At 38.0% G+C, this 17,822-nt stretch overlaps 2 protein-coding genes across 3 annotated transcripts in view; one reads left to right on the top strand and one right to left on the bottom strand.

Moving 5' to 3' along the window:
* SH3YL1 (SH3 and SYLF domain containing 1) overlaps positions 1-3,283 on the bottom strand; it is a 35,060-nt gene extending 31,777 nt beyond the window's left edge. Inside the window, exon 1 of the mRNA XM_039322592.1 lies at positions 3,118-3,283. Coding sequence (XP_039178526.1) covers position 3,118 — 1 coding nt within the window. The 5' untranslated portion in view covers positions 3,119-3,283. The remainder of the gene's footprint in view (positions 1-3,117) is intronic.
* A 197-nt stretch (positions 3,284-3,480) lies between these two features.
* On the top strand, positions 3,481-16,577 carry ACP1 (acid phosphatase 1). Of its 2 annotated transcripts, none has more exons than XM_039322594.1 (6): positions 3,481-3,632; positions 11,686-11,759; positions 12,007-12,120; positions 13,847-13,908; positions 16,101-16,206; positions 16,309-16,577. In XM_039322594.1, the coding sequence occupies exons 1-6, from the start codon at positions 3,590-3,592 to the stop codon at positions 16,384-16,386; spliced, it is 477 nt and encodes a 158-aa protein (XP_039178528.1). In that variant the 5' UTR covers positions 3,481-3,589; the 3' UTR covers positions 16,387-16,577. The 2 variants fall into 2 exon arrangements, with proteins under 2 accessions (XP_039178528.1, XP_039178527.1); XM_039322593.1 differs by lacking the exon at positions 12,007-12,120 and adding an exon at positions 11,835-11,948 and having other exon boundaries at positions 3,484-3,632.
* The last annotated feature ends 1,245 nt before the right edge of the window (positions 16,578-17,822 follow it).

The raw sequence follows: 17,822 nt of genomic DNA, 5'->3' as shown, positions 1-17,822 counted from the left end.
AAAATTGAAGCTGCCAGCAGCTTCCAAATTAGAAAAAAAAATTACTTGAACCAAGATAATTTTTAATAGCTTCTACTAACTCAGAAAGACAGGAGGAAAAAGCCTAGAATTTAAACTCAGAAATAATAAGAGCTTTTACTTCTGTGTATACAGATGGCTCTCTGCTCGCCTGCTACAAATTAATGAAATCTTTCCATTGTAGTCATGAGTTTTCTGCTAAGAAACCAACTCCTAAACAAAGGCTAGGTATCTGGAGAACAGAGTTTTATTCTGCCTAGGGCCTGGGCCAAGGTTAATAATAATTTCAAATTAAATTCAACTTTTGAACTATCTTTAAAATTAACCTCATACAAAGACTATGGTCAAAGCATAAATGAGGTAACAATGTAGTTAAGTATTATGGAGTTGGGCCTGTCTTCTAGTGTGTGGGTAAAGAGTTATATAGCTCTTTTAATAAACAGCAGTTGCAGCTTAAATAGATAAGATACCTAGCGCCTAAATAAGTAAACAAGTTGGAAACCTTGAAAGTGTCTAAACAACATCAACCCTTTGAGTCATGTGACCATAAGGGGGGAGATTGAAGAATGGAAGAACCTGCAGCAGGGTTTTGAGTCACTTCTAAACTGCCTCTCCTAAAAAGATACATTAGGGGTTTTTTTTTCTCCTCTGCAGGAGCCCCCATCCAGATCCAGCCAATTTTTAGATGTTATCATTCTTTTGCCAGTTTTCCCCCCTATTCCTTTTAGAGACAGATAAGCAGTGTCTTGAATCCTTAATCTTTTTTCAATATTCAACTGACTGAGAAGACTAAAAATGGATATTAGAGCTCTTCCAGACCTGCTTTTTTGGCAAGGACATATGAAATCCCATCATGCCCAATTCACCTTAGTTTTGTCTATATAGCAACTTATAACGGGAAAAAGTTTATTTAAAGAACTGCATGCCATTAAAAAAAAAGCCTGTTCTTCTAGTTTCTATTAGTCTGCCCTCCATTCACCGCCTGAAACATTTAAATGAGGAAAGAAAAAGTAGAGCAAAGGGTTATTGTCTATCTGGATTTTCAAGTGTTGAGAATACTTTATCCAATTACTAACCATAAGCATTTTCAAGCTACTTCAGGGTCCAATACCACAGAAAGTAACACAACTGCCTGTATATCCCCTAACTTTACAAGTTGGGTAACTATTACAAAATGTCTTTTTCAAAGCAATTTATAGAAGTAGCAATTTATATGAACTATTTATACATACACACTTTATTATTTTTATAAATAACTCAAGACAGCAAACATATTCCTTCTTCCTATGTTCCTCACAACAATAACATTCCTGTGAGGTGGATTGGGCCGAGAGAGAAAGTAATTGGTCCAAAGTCACTCATACGGCTTTCATACCTAAAGTGGGACGAGAACTCAGTTTCCTGCTTTCTAACCTGGTGCCTTAACCATATACACAATATAATGTGATATTTCACTGTCTCTTTTCAACAGTTTTTACTGCTGATGTATTTTGAGAATTCATAGTTAATGTTATAAAACAGGAGTATCAAACTGCCAGCCCACGGGCGGATACATCATAGTGAAATTGTGCCCACCCCATTGCCGGCAATGGCAAAAAAGTCACAATACGTTGTGACACGTCACATGACATTGTGAGATTGACACCCCTGTTACAAAGTGAGAAATTTTCAGTTACTACTACTTTGGGTACTACTTTTTTCACAATTTTAGCACAAAGAAGGTACTGACCTAGATTACAGCTCAATTGTAAAATTTATTCTAGTAACTCTTGGATATTTCCAAAACTATATTTTGATTCTAAAATTCCATCCATGATTCTTCTTTTTACATATTTAGGAGATCAGTGTTAGTTCACAACATGGGTGTCAAACTTGATTGCATCATGTGATGTATCGCGACATTTTTTGCCTTTGCGGAGCCGGGGTGGGCATGGCCTGCATGTGACACATCTGGCCCGCAGGCTGCCAGTTTGACACACCTAGTTTATAATATTAGTATCTTTTCAGACTAATATGTTTTTTTAAAAAAAAAATTAGGCTGAGAAGGTGCTATAGACTCCTTCTCATTTTACATGTGTATGCCTGAAAAACTATTTGCCAAGTCTTTTTTATTCTTTTATCACATAAATTACTAGGAAAAAAATCAATCAGCCTGGGCACCCTTGAACCCCATTAATCACAACAAGAATAAACCAAACATAATTTTATCTCAGCAGGTGGCAGCACAGGGTTTGCTCTGTCTGGTTTACTCATAGCTTAAGCATGGTTGGGTGTGATTAGTATTTGGATGGGAGAGTATCAGGAAAAAACAGGGCTGTAGGTGAAACTAGGAAGTCAAAAAACAAAAACAAAACCATATTCCCCATCCTGAAATAAAGCAACAGGAAGCCACATGGAATGACTATGCATGTTCAGAGTCATGTTTGCCTCTGTACTTGAAATATATGTTTATTAGATTCTTATCCCACTTTATCATTAAAATAAAGAAGTCACATCATTAGTATAATCTCAAAGATTAAGAAGGCGATATGAAGCGTTTAGTTTTATCTGGTGTAGATCTATCTTCCTCATGCATTGATTGCCAGCCCAATACATATGCATTACAGCCAAATACAAATACAGATTTCTTACAGTTAAGGAAAGCCATAGATGGATTTATGCAACACAAGGAGGAAATGAAGGCAGATCCGAACCTTCCCGGACTAAAACGCCACCACCTTTCTCAAAATCCCAATATATGAAATCCTCTCTATGGAGATTCTCAGTCATTCATGTCATGGTTATCCCAAAGGTGCTTTTTCAGGAGGCAACTGGACTTCCAGGTTTTTCTTTGAAGACGTTTCGCTTCTTATCCAAGAAGCCTCTTCAGCTCTGACTGGATGGTGGGGAATGAAAGGATTTATATTCCTTGTAGACAGCTGGTCATTTGCAAAGAATATAAATCCTTCCATTCCCCACCATTCAGTCAGAGCTGAAGAGGCTTCTTGGCTGAAAAGCGAAACGTCTTCAAAAAAAAGAAGAAAGCCCAGTTGCCTCCTGAAAAAGCACCTTTGGGATGAAATCCTCTCCTTCGCAAATCAACCTCATCCAGATACTCACTTCTGCCGGGCGTCCGCGCACGAGCTAGAAACCCTGGTTGGAAAAGCTCCTCTTGATAAAAGCCACGCGCCCACCCACGCGAAAAAAGGAACACCGTCACATCCCTTCGCCTGGGCAAGACGGAGGCTGCTGCGGCGGCGGTTGCTCACCTGTAGCAGGTGCATCTGGGAGGGGGAGGGAAATAGCTGACTTCCCGAGTGCCTGATTTTTAAGAAGGAAAAATGAGAAAGGAAACTGCGTGGGTTGACCCACATTTTACTAATATTTGGGGCTCCTCGTTTGAAATTCTACGTCTTCCCTATCAAAAGAGGACAAACGTCACTCGTCTTGACATTTTAAATTAATATCCAGGCAATGGACGAAGACAGACCTGGCCGTTGCCGTAAAGCGACGGAAAAAGGTTTTGCGTCAGTTCGAGAACGGCTTTGTCCACTTTTGCTTTCCCTCGTTGCCTTCGGGGTTTTGAGCAATCATGGCGGCGGGGCAAGGAAAGTCTGTTTTATTCGTATGTCTGGGTGAGTGGCGGTTTTTTTTTTTTTAGGGAAAGAGAGGTGGGGTGCATCGGTTGGCAAAAAATGGGGGACATTAGCTATTAATCTTTCCCTTTATTTTGATACAGGGACTATTAAAGAGACGAGAAAGGAAAGATTGGAAATTAAAGATTTTTTAATTTACTACTTTCTCTCTTTTCCCCGTTGTTGCGGGGAAGGACTTTTATTTTTAATTGCATATATTCCTTATTTCTCATCTCTCATCTTTGCAGCTCCTTCCTTGCATTTTTCTTGAGTTGCTAGATTTCATCCTTTGCCTGCGTCTTTGGCATCAGCATTTACATGTACTGTAGCAGTAACAGCAGCAGCAGGGAGGGCTGACTCCCCGCTGCTGTTTTACTCTAAAACTCAGTTTACCGGCCCTATGATTCAAGAAGAGGGAGAATAACTGTAACGGCGGGAGGATAAACTGTTTATTTTGGTGAGCGTGCATCATTCTGCTGAGGGGAGACTCTACTTGTGACTGCATTGTTTTCCTTTGGATAGCTTCAGTGTATCTGGTGAGATCAGACTCTCAGTACATTTTTAGTCCATTAGCTTCATAATTTTATTGACTTCATATTTTTTAATCTCACCTCCCCCCCTTTCATGCTTTTTTCCAGTTAATTTGGGATGTTATGAATAATAATAAGTAATATGAAATGACTCTGTTTGCATACACTTCTCTCTACTTTTGCTATTCCAGTTTTTGAAAAGCTGGATGATGGAGTCTCTAGGCAACTATGACATGTACTGAAGTTACAGAAGTCATTCATTAATTGAAACAAGTGATTTGGATTAAAAAAAAACAGCAGATAGGATTTAATTCATAATATAAACAATTCTCTAAAAGATCAGCCCTATTTCTTGTTTGGGTTTGTATCAGTGGAGATCCTGTCATTCACAAATGAGGCACTGAGACTTGGGACAGCTGTAAATAACACAAATTGGAACTATTAAATAAGATATACAAATCAGTCTTTTAAAGAAAAATTTAAAAAATGCATAGTAGAATATGTGCTGCCTAAAAACATGTTTACTTATGCCTACAGATACCTACGATTACTTTTATAACATATATGTTACAATAAGAACCCTTAATGTGCAGATAAATTGATGGAATAAAGGTTCCTCAGTCAACGTTAATACTTTTCATTGATTCATTAATATTAGCAACCATTGAAACATGTTAGTTTAATCACATTTGCAGATGCCTCTTTGAACCCATTCTAAAGTCTCTTAAAATATAACTTCATGTACATGGAAAGGTGAAGCAGAGTGGGCAGTCATCTGCATTCTGATAATTCTTTAATCCACAACGTAGAATAATGAGCTTCTATGGGGGAAGCGCATTGGAAGACAAATGATAAAATGTGTATTATGATGTCCTCTTTCAAAAGCTATGACAAACAGCATTTACATGGTGATCTTACAGTGTGTGTCAGTATTTTGGCATGATTGTGGTTTGCTACAGCTACCATTACTCAGAATTACTTTCTGGGATTTGATTACTATAAATTTGTGATTGTTAGAATGCAGTTCCATCACTCTCAAAGCATTTACTAGTGACTATTTCAGATGCCATTCTGTTGCTTGAAATATTTATCTGCACTGTGAAGACTTTGGTAAAATGTCCTCCATTCAATTTGTTGTGTTGGTACACCATAGTTTTGGTGAGGTGTTACCCTAATCTGCAGATAATTAGATACAGTTATAATCCTATACATGTTTATTCCAAGGTTGATCAAGTTAAATTTAGTTAAACTTACTATCCGAATAGTGTGTAAAGGTTAAGGCCCCAATTTCTGTTATCTCACTGTGGGAGGAGAGCCATGAGTCATTTAATTTCTGATAATTGTATTAAAGAACACGCAAGTTTTCTATGAATATAGTCACAGCTCTGTTTAACTTCTCTTTGGATATTTGCAGAATGGAAAGTTGGTGGAATGATTTGGTTTATGTTATGTGTGATCATAGCTTATTGAATAAGCCCCAGTGGCTTATTCCATATACTAAGTAATATTTAGCAAGCCATTAAATACAAGTTGAATAATTTGTCATAAAACCAGTAAATAACTTAAAAGTTAAAAGTGCTGTGTGATCCCAATAAGTGAATTAAATTTGACCAACATTTTTTTAGTTGCAGCTATTCTCTATTAAGTACAACCAGATCTACTATTTTTAAAAGTACTGTCATAGTAATTTTATAAACACACCATGCTTTTGAAACCAGATAGTGTAAGACAGAATATAAGACAGTCCATAAAATGAATATACATTGATGCATTCATACAAGATGGTTAGCATGTATTGAGGATTCTGATGTATTAGTAAAAGGACTCTGCTTCTCAATGGTTTTTACTTGTTCCCTGCACTTGTCTCCTGCACTTGAGAATGATTGAACTAACCAAAAATTTAATATGCACATATACATCCAATTATAATTTACACACAGTCAAGAGATGGTGCATAGAATTTGAAGTTGGTTTATGATCCATAATATTAGAGGAACAACAAGCCAGAATCCTTTGGGGGTGGGATACGGGTATAATTCTGTCTTACTCAGTTTCTAATTACCTGAAACATTTCTAAATGAATGAAAGTGATTCAGCAATGTGTTTGCTGCTCCTTGCTGATAAACTACAATTCTTATCTACTCCAGCTTATCATTCTGTACAAACATGAGCTAATCAACATGTGGAGGGTGTGAGGATAGCAGTGTTACAGAAGTGTTTCTCATTTCATCTGCAAAATGTTGAAAATTATGTGTTATAGCACAATTCTTATTTGACATCAATTTCAAAATATAATATGCTGATTAAATATCACTATGCCATCTGATTTCAGCTTGTAATAGGAGCAATTATTTACATACCAAATTGTAAGTATAGTGCTTGAAGAATTATAGTACCTAATATTATCAATAAATGGCATATATTACACATATACATGGAATTGAGAAAGAGTAACAAGATTAAAGATACACACACACACACACATGTGCGCGCACACACACAAAACAGTAACTATGTAACTTCAGAATGTTACCTGAATTATTGGTACACAACTGCAGTGGAGTATTACTGTGTTTCCTCAAAAGTAAGACCTACTCTGAAAATAAGCCCTAGCTTGATTTGGGGGGCTAATATAAGCCCTACCCCAAAAATAAGCCCTAATTTGGGGGCGAGGTACAGACCTACATTTCGCAGTCAGAGGCCTTTACGGAAGGCCACTGCAGCCGAAAACTGAGCTATGGATTCAATCCATAGGTCAGTTCTGCAAGGCCTCTGCAGCTGAGAACCGAGCTATGGATTGAATCCATAGCTCAGTTCTCGGATGCAGTGGCCTTCTGAAAAGGCCTTTTGATTGCGAGGCCAGAGTTCCATTCTCAGCTGCAGAATGAAGCTGCTCTTTCAGCTGCAGAAGAAGTGGGCCGGCTTGGCGGGGCTGTCCATGCCGGAGGTGAGTGGAAAAGACACACACACACACACACACACACACACACACACACACACGAGAAAATAAGACCAGGTGCCTCTTTTGGAGGGAAAAAAAAAGACCAGGTCTTATTTTTGGGGAAACACGGTATATCAGATTTGTTCTGAGCAGCAGCCTTAGTTCATACAGCATAATAGGGCCAAACCAATATAGGCACTATCTCTGCATATTCTTAATTACTGGAGTGCAGGGTATAAATGGCAGTACTTACTTTGAAAAACATAGCAATCCCACATTCCTCAGTAAATGAAATGTATTTAATGATGGATTATAGAAATGTTTGGAATGATTCAGCAAATCATACACCATTTTTGGAGTTTAATAGATATATATAGTAGATAAACATGATCCCATTTAGTAATATATTCTGAAATAGGTTAAAAGGTTGCATGGTAGATTATCATCGGCCAAAAGAAGTTTTGTAAATCCATTGGAATTTGTACATGAGCTATCTGTTTGGATTGGTGTTTTTCAATCTTGGTAACTTTAAGACACGTAGACTTTAACTCCCAGCATGCTGGTTGGAGAATTCTAGAAGCAGATATCCACATATCTTAAGAGTTGCTAAGGTTGAGAAACATTAGTTTGAACTATCAGTTAGGACTGCCAGATCTAGAATGCAAAAATCTAGACAGCCACTAGATGGCAGAAAGTAAACGTTTATCTGTTTGCTACCAATTAATGGTTACCTTAATTGTGCAGCCCAGTTTTGGTAGCCCTTTGGACAATATTAAATAGATGTTAAGCAAACTTATAATTTGTCTGTTGAAATCATAATAGAATTGAACTGCCCAAGTAATATTAGTGTAGGCATTTAACAAATTTGTCCTAATCTAATCTGTATGACAATATTGGAACAGTGTCACAGAAAATACTTTTCACTGTTCTAGTCAGGGTGGATTTGATTTAAATCAAGTTAAATCAAGTTAAATCATGATTTAAATTACTAGTAAAAAGGCTTGATTTAAATCAACTCAGTTTAAATCATAATTTTTAAAGAGCAACTGTCATCTCTGTCCTGCAGCAGCAGTGACACAACAAGGTGAGGGACATGGCGGGCAGCAGGTGAGTGGATGTCCACTAACAGGCGCTGCCATGTTGGATCTGAAATGACAGGTGCTCTTTAAATGTATGGATTCATTCTTGCTGGTAGTTAGAATCTTTAATATTATTTGCAACAAAATGAAGCCTTCCTATTTAGAATAATAAGCTGTCAGCGATATCAGAACCGATTTTAAGTTACCGTAATAGATTAATCTCACATAGCTGGAGAACTACTCAAATTCTTTAATTAAAACACTTAGAACCTGGTACAGATGCATTTCTCTTCAAACAATCATACAGTTTGTAGTGTACATAGATTTGCAAAACAATGGGATAAAGGAATATTCCTGAACTTTGTTTTATGATTTATCTCATGTTTACTGTGAAATTGTGTGAATGCATCAATGCAGTGCATGTTATCTCAGCTTGCAGAGCTTGGAGTCATTGAATGAGTTTACCAAAAATGTAAATATTGCAGAAAATACAGCCTCGTGCTACATAACTAAGCTCCTTTTCATGCTTAATAAACTAAATTATTTTTTATTAAAAGTTTTAAAAATTTTATACAATATATATCCCAAATCCCTCCCCCTCCCCCACTTCCCAGAGCTGATTACAGGGTTACAAATAAACAATCATAATCTAACTAACATTACCCAACTATACTAACAATCAAATCCATAACATACTTTAACTCCATTTCAAGATAAATATTAACAAATTAAAAACAAAAACAATAATATAATTAAACCATAATACTAAAAATAGTATAAATTCAACCATATTAAACTATTAATAATAATCTAAAATTTACTCATAAGCTAGATAATACTTTTAGTCTCATATTTCTTCTGAATATAATCTATCCATCTTCTCCAAACCGAAATATATCTTTCTTGTGAATAATCCTTCAAATAAGCAGAGATTTTTGCCATTTCTGCTAAATTAGACACCTTAAGTATCCATTCTTCCATAGTAGGCCACAAATCTTTCTTCCAATATTGCCCCACTAATAATCTTGCAGCTGTTATAAGATTCAACATCAAATTAATTTCTTTAACATCAAAATCTACAATAACACCTAAAAAAAATAATTGTGGCGTAAACTTTATCTTTCTCTTAAAAATCTTTTGAATGTTCCACCAAATCTTAATCCAAAAAGCTTTTATATTTCTACATGTCCACCAAATATGAAAATAAGTTGCATCTAAGCTTCCACACCTCCAACATTTGGGCTGGAAATTAGGATACGTACAGGACAGCTTTTGAGGATCCAAATGCCATCTATAAAACATTTTATAAAAATTTTCTCTTAAATTTTGAGCTTGAGTAAATTTTACATTTCTAACCCAAATTGTCTCCCATGTGTCCAGTAGGATCGGCTCTTGAATATTTTGAGCCCATTTTACCATACAATCTTTAACTTAACTCCGTTTCAGAATCCAATTCTATTAAAACATTATAAATTCTCTTAATAAACTAAATTATTAATGTGTCTTAAATAGGAAACTATCTTTAGATAGACTTTTACTCCAAAAGCATTTTATTAAAATAAATTTGATAAAAATAAAAAAAACCAATTTTTTGGATTTTTTTTTAAAAAAATCATCGATTATTATCCACCATGGTTCTAGTAGCTATGATGAATTAGTTATTTGAAATTTACTGTGGCATTGTTCCATCAAGTTATTTGGTCAGAAATTCAGAAAATTCATCCTGTGTGATTTGTCCAGTGTGTTAATGTGGTTATGGGAATAGTTTTTTTTAACCTTTATTTTTCAATTCTAAAGTATATTCAGTTCCTTCACACATTATCTGTCTTCAGTTACTTCGAACAATCGTGCCTATTGTAGGAAAAGAAAGCAGCCCTACATTTACCTTGAGTTTATTTTACTTTAGCAGATTAAAAATAATATGTGGCCTTTACAAAGTCACAAATAGAATGAAACCAAAACAGTAAACTTAGTTGTATTCATCAATAATACCACTTTTAATGTGAGTTTAGGTTCTGGGACAGCCTGTTATCTATACTAATTGTCATATTGGGGTCTGGAGTCTTTGACTTACGTTGCGTCACTCAGTTCACATTAATATTTCATTAATGTGAATTTAGAAGACTGCAAATCATTTCTCGCAATAGGACAATTAAATTTATTAGAAACTTTGTCTGTCTGTAGTTTCACTGGGAATTGTCTATTGGATTTAAAACCCACCAACTGTAGGCTTGAATTTATTGCCAGTTACATTGAGATGAGTTGGTAAAACTCTAATTTGGAGGTGATGGTGTTGGCATATAAGGATGGAGAGCACCTACATCAAAAGTCTTCCTATATCTGCTGATATCCAGTAAAAGTTGTTGATGCATACAGTATACTTCTGTCATAGAAGTAGTCTGAGCATTTGTGGTAAAATAATACATTTGTACTTATTACTCCCAGACTTTGAAACAGGTTGGCTTTCTCTGGGTTATACTTGGGTGAACAAGAAAAATACTCTTATTGGGAAGTATGTTAGTTGTTAGGCTAATATATCTATTAAGCTTGGCAAGTGTTGCCTTTTTAAAATTAATGAAGTTTTTAAAAAAGAGTTTCAGTAACATTTATTTTACTCTTAACATTGGATATCATGCATAGAGAGAGAGAGAGAGACAGAGACAGTTTGGTCTAGTTAAGGCACCAGCCTAGAAACCTGGAGACTGTGAGTTCTTGACCCACCTTAGGCATGAAAGCCGCCTAGGACCAGATGACTTTGAGCCAGTCGCTCTTTTTCTCTCTCTCAGCCCAAATTACCTCACAGGATAGTTGTTGGGGGTAAGTAGGAGGAGGAAAGTGTGTTGAATATATTTACTGCCTTGAGTTATTTGTAAAAAGCATAAATGCAGTGTACAAATAAGTAAATGGAAAGGGAATATACTTTATAAATTAATTAATTATTTCCTACATTAGAAAAAGAAGACGTACCGTATTTTCCGGTGTATAAGACGACTTTCTAATCCCTGAAAATCTTCTCAAAAGTCAGGGGTTGTCTTATACGCAGGAATATACGGGTAGCTGTTCTCTGAATTTAAAACCAATCTGCCCCCTAGTGGCCAGCCTTTTTTTTTTTTTTACAGAAATAAGCACTAACAGGACAAAGCTTTCTAGCAGCAAAGGAGCTCCTATTGTGCTCATCTATAAACAGAAATTCAATATTGTACTGTATTTTCTGGCGTATAAGGTGACTTTCTAAACCCTGAAAATCTTCTCAAAAGTTGGGGGTCGTCTTATACGCCTAGTCGCCTTATATGCCGGAATATACGGTAACTGGAAAGGAAGCCAGTGGCTCTCTCCAGGCCAGGGGAGTATAGATTTGCCTTTGGCTGAAGCCAAAAGGAGACAAAGATTGCCCTTTCTTCCTCAGACCTGTCTCCATAGGTCTCATGATTACATAGATTTTTTTTTTCAGAGTAGGTGAAATTGTAATTTAGAATCATTGGACTGAATCTTTATTTCTACAGGGAATATTTGCCGGTCTCCCATAGCTGAAGCTGTTTTTAGAAAACTCGTAAAGGAGGAAAACATTGAAAACAAGGTAAACTTCATTTTAATTACTCAAGCCATTTTTCTGCTAGCATTATTTAAATAAATTGCTTTTGTTTTTCTGTAGTGGAGGATAGACAGTGCAGCAACCTCTACATATGAAATAGGAAACCCTCCAGATTACCGAGGCCAGAATTGCATGAGAAAACATGGCATAATTATGAATCATATTGCCAGGCAGGTACTGTACCCACCTATTCTTTTAAACTTGTGTCTGCCTATGTTCTTATTGTTTGCAGTGGATAATAGACAGTGGTGGTGTTTCTGACTGGAATGTGGGACGCTGTCCAGATCCAAGGGCTTTAAACTGCCTAAGAAATCATGAAATTGAAACAGCTCATAAAGCACGACAGGTAGAAGTGTGTGTGTATGTGTGTGTGCTTGGATGCATATGTTTTCAGAAAACACAGGCATATCTGTATGCCACAACATTTTTGTATTCTGTGCAAGGGTGGATAAAGCATTAAATATTGAACATCTTTTGTAAAATTGAGGTTAAGTCATAGATACTGTTAACACTGTAACTTGATTCACCTCTCTATCTGGAGTTTTGCTACAAACTCATACTGGGAATGTTATTGGCCATTGGCCATTTCCTCTGCTTAGACTTTTGGACACCTCTTTGCTTGGGTTTCCACATGCTGAAGAAGGTGGCATCCAGGACAGATTAAAAGTTAATGGTTTTTAAACATTTAATTTTAAAAATGTAAATGGGATTTTTTAAAATTAATCTCAGATTTTAAATTATATAAAATATGTAATCATGAAAAATTTATTATATTCTACTTTATACAAAGTACTTTATACAGGTAGTTCTCAACTTAGGATGGTGCTATACGACTTGTGCCTGCAGTTGCAGTGCCCTTACAGTCACATGAACAAAATTTGGGCATGGGAGTTCGTCGACAGTTATGATCATAGGGGCTCTGCAACTCCCCACAATCTCACCCCCCCATCTCAGCTGCCCACTTAGTATGCAAAGCTACTATGGCCTGGGAGCCTTGGCTGGCTATAAGGTCCACCAGCAAGTTGACAGCACCACACTTACTTTAATTGTTTCCTTCAGTGGCTGACAAGCATGCGTAGCCTATGTGAGGTATGGCCTTCCTACCGAAGCTACGTCATACCTTTCTCCAAGCAGCATTAATTGCTATAGGCAAGGGGGGTTCTCATTGGGCTAGCCAGCCCCACAGTTGCATGGCCCTCTGTGCCCCTTGTAAGACTGCAGAGCCACGTTTTGACCACTTTGTGGAAGGCCAGGACCATGGGGACTGACCTTACCTCTAGGAACAGGATGTTCCATAATACGGAGGCACTGGCAGAGAAACTTTCTTCCTAGACCCTGCCAGACGAAATTCTTTGACTGGCAGGGTCTACAGCACGATCAAATGGGATGGGCTAATGCAGTGTTTCCCAAACTTGACAATTTTAAGGCATGTGGACTTCAACTCCCAGAATTCCACAGCCAGCAATGCTGGCTGTGGAATTCTGGGAGTTGAAGTCCATATGCCTTAAAATTGTCAAGTTTGGGAAACACTGGGCTAATGTAATGGGGCGAAGCTGGTTCTGCAACAAATGTTTATTATTTATATTGTTTATTGTATAAACATTATATTGTAGCTGTTTATTAAATAGAAGAGTACATCATTGTAGCAATTTATGTAATTTGTGTAATGGCCATTATGCAAATACGTATGTCATCACACAGATGGCTTTATTTGCATATTGGTAATCTATTTGATATAAAGTCCATTATATCAAAGTCCGCTGAATTGAGGTATCACTGTAAATACCATTAAAGCAAGTTTTAAGATTCTTTTCATAAAACTCTTGTGATTAGGAACTGTATACAATTATTTGTTGGGGACATTATTTATTATATTTGCCAAAAGAACAATAGTTACCAGTTTTTATATGTTGTACTAGAATCTTTGTTTCTTTCTGACTGGCATTCTTCAGCAAACAAGAAAAACATTGCTTCTTGTTAAAATAATAATCAAGTGCATTTTTAACTATTCATAAATAATCTTATTTTTTTTCCTCTTTAGTTAAAAATGAAATCTATCTTTTGAATTTTAGATTACAAAAGATGATTTCCTGACATTTGATTATATCCTTTGCATGGATGAAAGCAATCTACAGTAAGTGTTAAAAGCTATGAATTTTGCTAATAAATGTTTGTATACCTCAGCATTCTCTCTTCTTGTCACTGAAAGGAAACCCCTGTAAAATTCAATGTTCTTCTTTCCAAATAGACTTGTGTAAGCTTATTTAAAATGTATAAAAACATTAGAATGGAACATACAGGTGTGAAAAACAGGAGCCTTTCTGTCGGTCTGAAGCACTGGCATATAGTATCTCAGCAACCACTTTTGTCTACTGTGTCTCTGATATTACCTTCATCCCACCCACAAGGATAGCTTCAAATGGTCCTCAGAATTCCAGTTTTAAGTAGTAGCATTTTCCCCATAAAGCAGGCTGCACACCTGGACAGTTTTACAGTGGGTATAGATTTAATGGCTATTTTGATGGATTCACAGTGAAGTGAAACCTAGCATATCTAGGGGCCTCTTTAGCTGGCTCAGGTCCCCCCTGTCCCCCCTAATATTTGAGCATTGTTAGATATTTTAATTTTAATTCTAACAGCAGGAAAATCCAGTTTGTTCATACGTGATCTCCCCTTTTAGCTCCTACTTCTCCAGGCAGAGGAGCCTAGATTAGTTCAAACATTAAGCTGACCCTCTCTACCTCTTTACACAGCAGCTCCCTTCTGCCATGCCTATAAGCCAGGGGTGTCAAACTCAATTTTATTGAGGGCCGCATCAGCATTGTGGTTGTCCTCGGGGGGGGGGGGCTGGGTGGGTGTGGCCAGGGTGGATGTGGCCTACTGGGTGGGCGTGGATAGAGTGGGTATGGCCTACTGGGTGGGCGTGGCCAGCTCTACATCATTCGCGTCAAGGGTGCCTGTGGGGGCCTGGGCAGGAGTGGGATAGATCTGAGGGTCTCTTGCAGAAGGGGGTGGGACCGGAGCAACCGCCAAGGCATGGTCCATTTCTTCATTCCTCACAAAGGGTGACACCTCCCCAGCATGCACCCAGGGGGTGGGGCCGATGCGGCAGGGGTTGATTCCTTGCTGTTTCCAGACGGCCTTGTGGAGCTAAGACTGAATGCGTTTCAGCATAAATGGCCACCACAAAATTGTACATTGGCTCCTGGCCGGCCAGGGCCCAGGCAGCGGGGGCTGTTTCCCTCACTGTTTCCAGGATGGCTTTGCGGGCCACATGAAACCACTTTGCGGGCTGCATCCGGCTCCTAGGCCTTGTGTTTGACATGTCTGCTATAAGCAACAACTGGTTTGACTGTCTTTCACTAGAGCTTTAAATCTGCATCCAGTAGAAGCCTGAGTTCTCTTTGAATGGATTTATGCAATACATATGCACAAAGTCAGAATGAGTTTTAACAGATCGCTAAACCCACCAGCCTAGCCATCTGTTAGAACTCACTTCCCATCCTACATGAAGGAATGATAAATGTTTTCCTCATAGCTGGTGATACTTGATGGATCAGGAAAGAAACAATGCTGGGGGAATCTCCTTGTCCCTTTCCTTAACATGCCGTGCACACAGCAAAATAAAGTCATAGCCATTTGGCAGAGTTATGCTGTGGTAGGATAGATGCAACAAATATTATGCTGGTTAAAGGACTGGTGGATAATGCTTTAAATTGACTGAGGGAAACAGTCATAACACAGTTCCATTTCCTCATCTCCAGAACTTTGATTTCAATTCCATATTTGACAGACAGATTGACATCCCTCAATTGCAGCTTCCCTGTACAATTTAAACATCTTCCTTTGCTTTAGGATTCTCTCTTTTACATCAGGCCAAAGGTTGGATCATGACTTAATTAGGGCTTGCCTACTTTATATGTTCCATTCTGACAGATATATTTTCTGGTTAATTGCAAGAGGTCAGCCATTATCTACTGGCAGGTACCTGAAGGAAAATGCAGCATTTTCACAATGAAAAATCACAATTTTTATATGTGATTTTTCATCCCATTTTATTGGCTGAGAGTAAAACTGTAAGATATTTGTTGCCTTCCCCCCCCCCAATTTTTCTTCCAAAATAAATTATTAACACATTTCCATTTCTACTTGGCAAAATGCTTGAAAGCCATGGAAAATTCCTCACTGTGGATCTCATTGTGAATAGATATCTTTGTTATCAGGGGAGTCTATTACAAGTGAAGATGCTTTTTTTATATACAGCAATACTGATGAAAAAGATATGCTCTACTTAATAATAATGAAAAGTTAACTAATCTGTTTTAGAGACTTGAGAAGAAAATGCAATCAAATTAAAAACTGCAAAGCTAAAATTGAACTCCTTGGTAGTTATGATCCAGAGAATCAGCTTATTATTGAGGATCCATATTATGTAAGTATTTTCTCATTTAATCTATTTAATTATCGTTATTTGTAAGAAAAAAAATGTAATTTAGGACTCTATGTTTTCTCTCTTTTTTCTTTCCACCTCCAGGGAAATGATGAAGATTTTGAAACTGTTTATCAGCAATGTCTCAGATGCTGTAAAGAATTTTTGGAGAAACCTCATTGATGTGGTTATGTTTCTGAACGTGAATAATTCTATGACATTAGAGCAAAATCTCAATTAACATTAAACTATGATAGTGTGCCTCTAAAATAGATACACTGGTGCATTCTTAATTTTAATTGTTGTTGTAGTACACCAAAGTATATTACTTGAGAAGATGTTTTTTCAAAATTAAATTGATCTTATCACAGTGATGGCGAATCTTTTAGAGGCCGAGTGCCCAAAAACTGGCCCCGACCCTGCTCCACCCCCCCATCTCCTGCCCTGCATGCTCGCAGGGCCACTCACCGCCTCCAGGTCACGCCCTCTGCCCACACCGTGCAGCATCAACTGTGCACGATGGGGTGTGAAGGCAGAGTCTTGTCTACACTGCCTGGCTGCCGTGTCCTTGGCTGTGCTGCTCCATGTAGGCCACGCTCAGGGGCGACTTTCCTTCTGGGGAGCTGCTGGAGAGGAGGGGGTCATGGGGGAGGCGAGGCTGTGGCAACGGCACGTGTGCCCACAGAGAGGGCTCCGAGTGCCGCCTCTGGCACCCGTGCCATAGGTTCGCCACCACTGTCTTTTATATATATTTATATATATATATATATATATATATATATATATATATATATATATATATATATATATATATATATATATATGATAAATGACTATCGTGCTGGTCATCTATATAAGAAAAAACTGTTGGTACTAAACTAATTGAAAAAAATATGTGTGATTCCATATACCTCCGACCACAATTGAGCCTGGAATTTTGGTCGTACGTTGTGGTCATTAAGTGGGTAATCACATGACCTAACTCAGTTTTTCAGCTGCATTATGGTTGTCCCAAGCATGATTGTTAAGCGACCAGGCAGGTTGTTAAACAGAGTGCAGGGTGTCTCAAGAGGTGAGGGAGTCCCTGGGGGGCTTGGCGCAGGCCATGTGCAAGTTACAGGGTTGCTGTGGCATGGCACAGATGTAGGAAAGCCAGGGAAAGAAGCTGTAGTTGGCCCTGCAGTGCAGTAGAATAGTGCAGCACACAGAAAGATCAAAACACCTGGGAAGCTTCCACAGTGGGGCGTAAAGCAGCCTGCCATCATGAAGCTCTGAATGCCTGGGAAGTTCCAATCCAGCTGCCCTCTCTGCCCTGCCCTGCCTACCCCACGGCAACTGACCTTTACCGGCCTGGATCTTTATGAAAAAGAAGAAAAATGCTAAAGGCAGCAGCTCAGCTACAGTGTCTTAAACTACCTGTTTTCCCATTATCCTGGGCAAGGCTGGAACACTGGAGCTTGCTTCATGATAAAAAAAGAGCTTGCCTCATTTTGCCAGGGCTCTGTGAAGGAAGCCTTGTTTCCCAAGGATGCGTAAAGCACCCTTAATTCTAAAAGCAAACATTTTGGCTGGCTTTAGCATTCTCCCCCCCTTTTTTTTCAGAGTCAGACTGAGCATGC

This window comes from Crotalus tigris, unplaced genomic scaffold (genome assembly GCF_016545835.1).
Source record: "Crotalus tigris isolate CLP2741 ecotype Arizona unplaced genomic scaffold, ASM1654583v1 scf7180000024117.2648584, whole genome shotgun sequence".
Classification (NCBI taxonomy): Eukaryota; Metazoa; Chordata; class Lepidosauria; order Squamata; family Viperidae; genus Crotalus; species Crotalus tigris.
The sequence above is the reverse complement of the archived record's forward strand: the minus strand, read 5'-3'. Positions and strand labels throughout refer to the sequence as shown.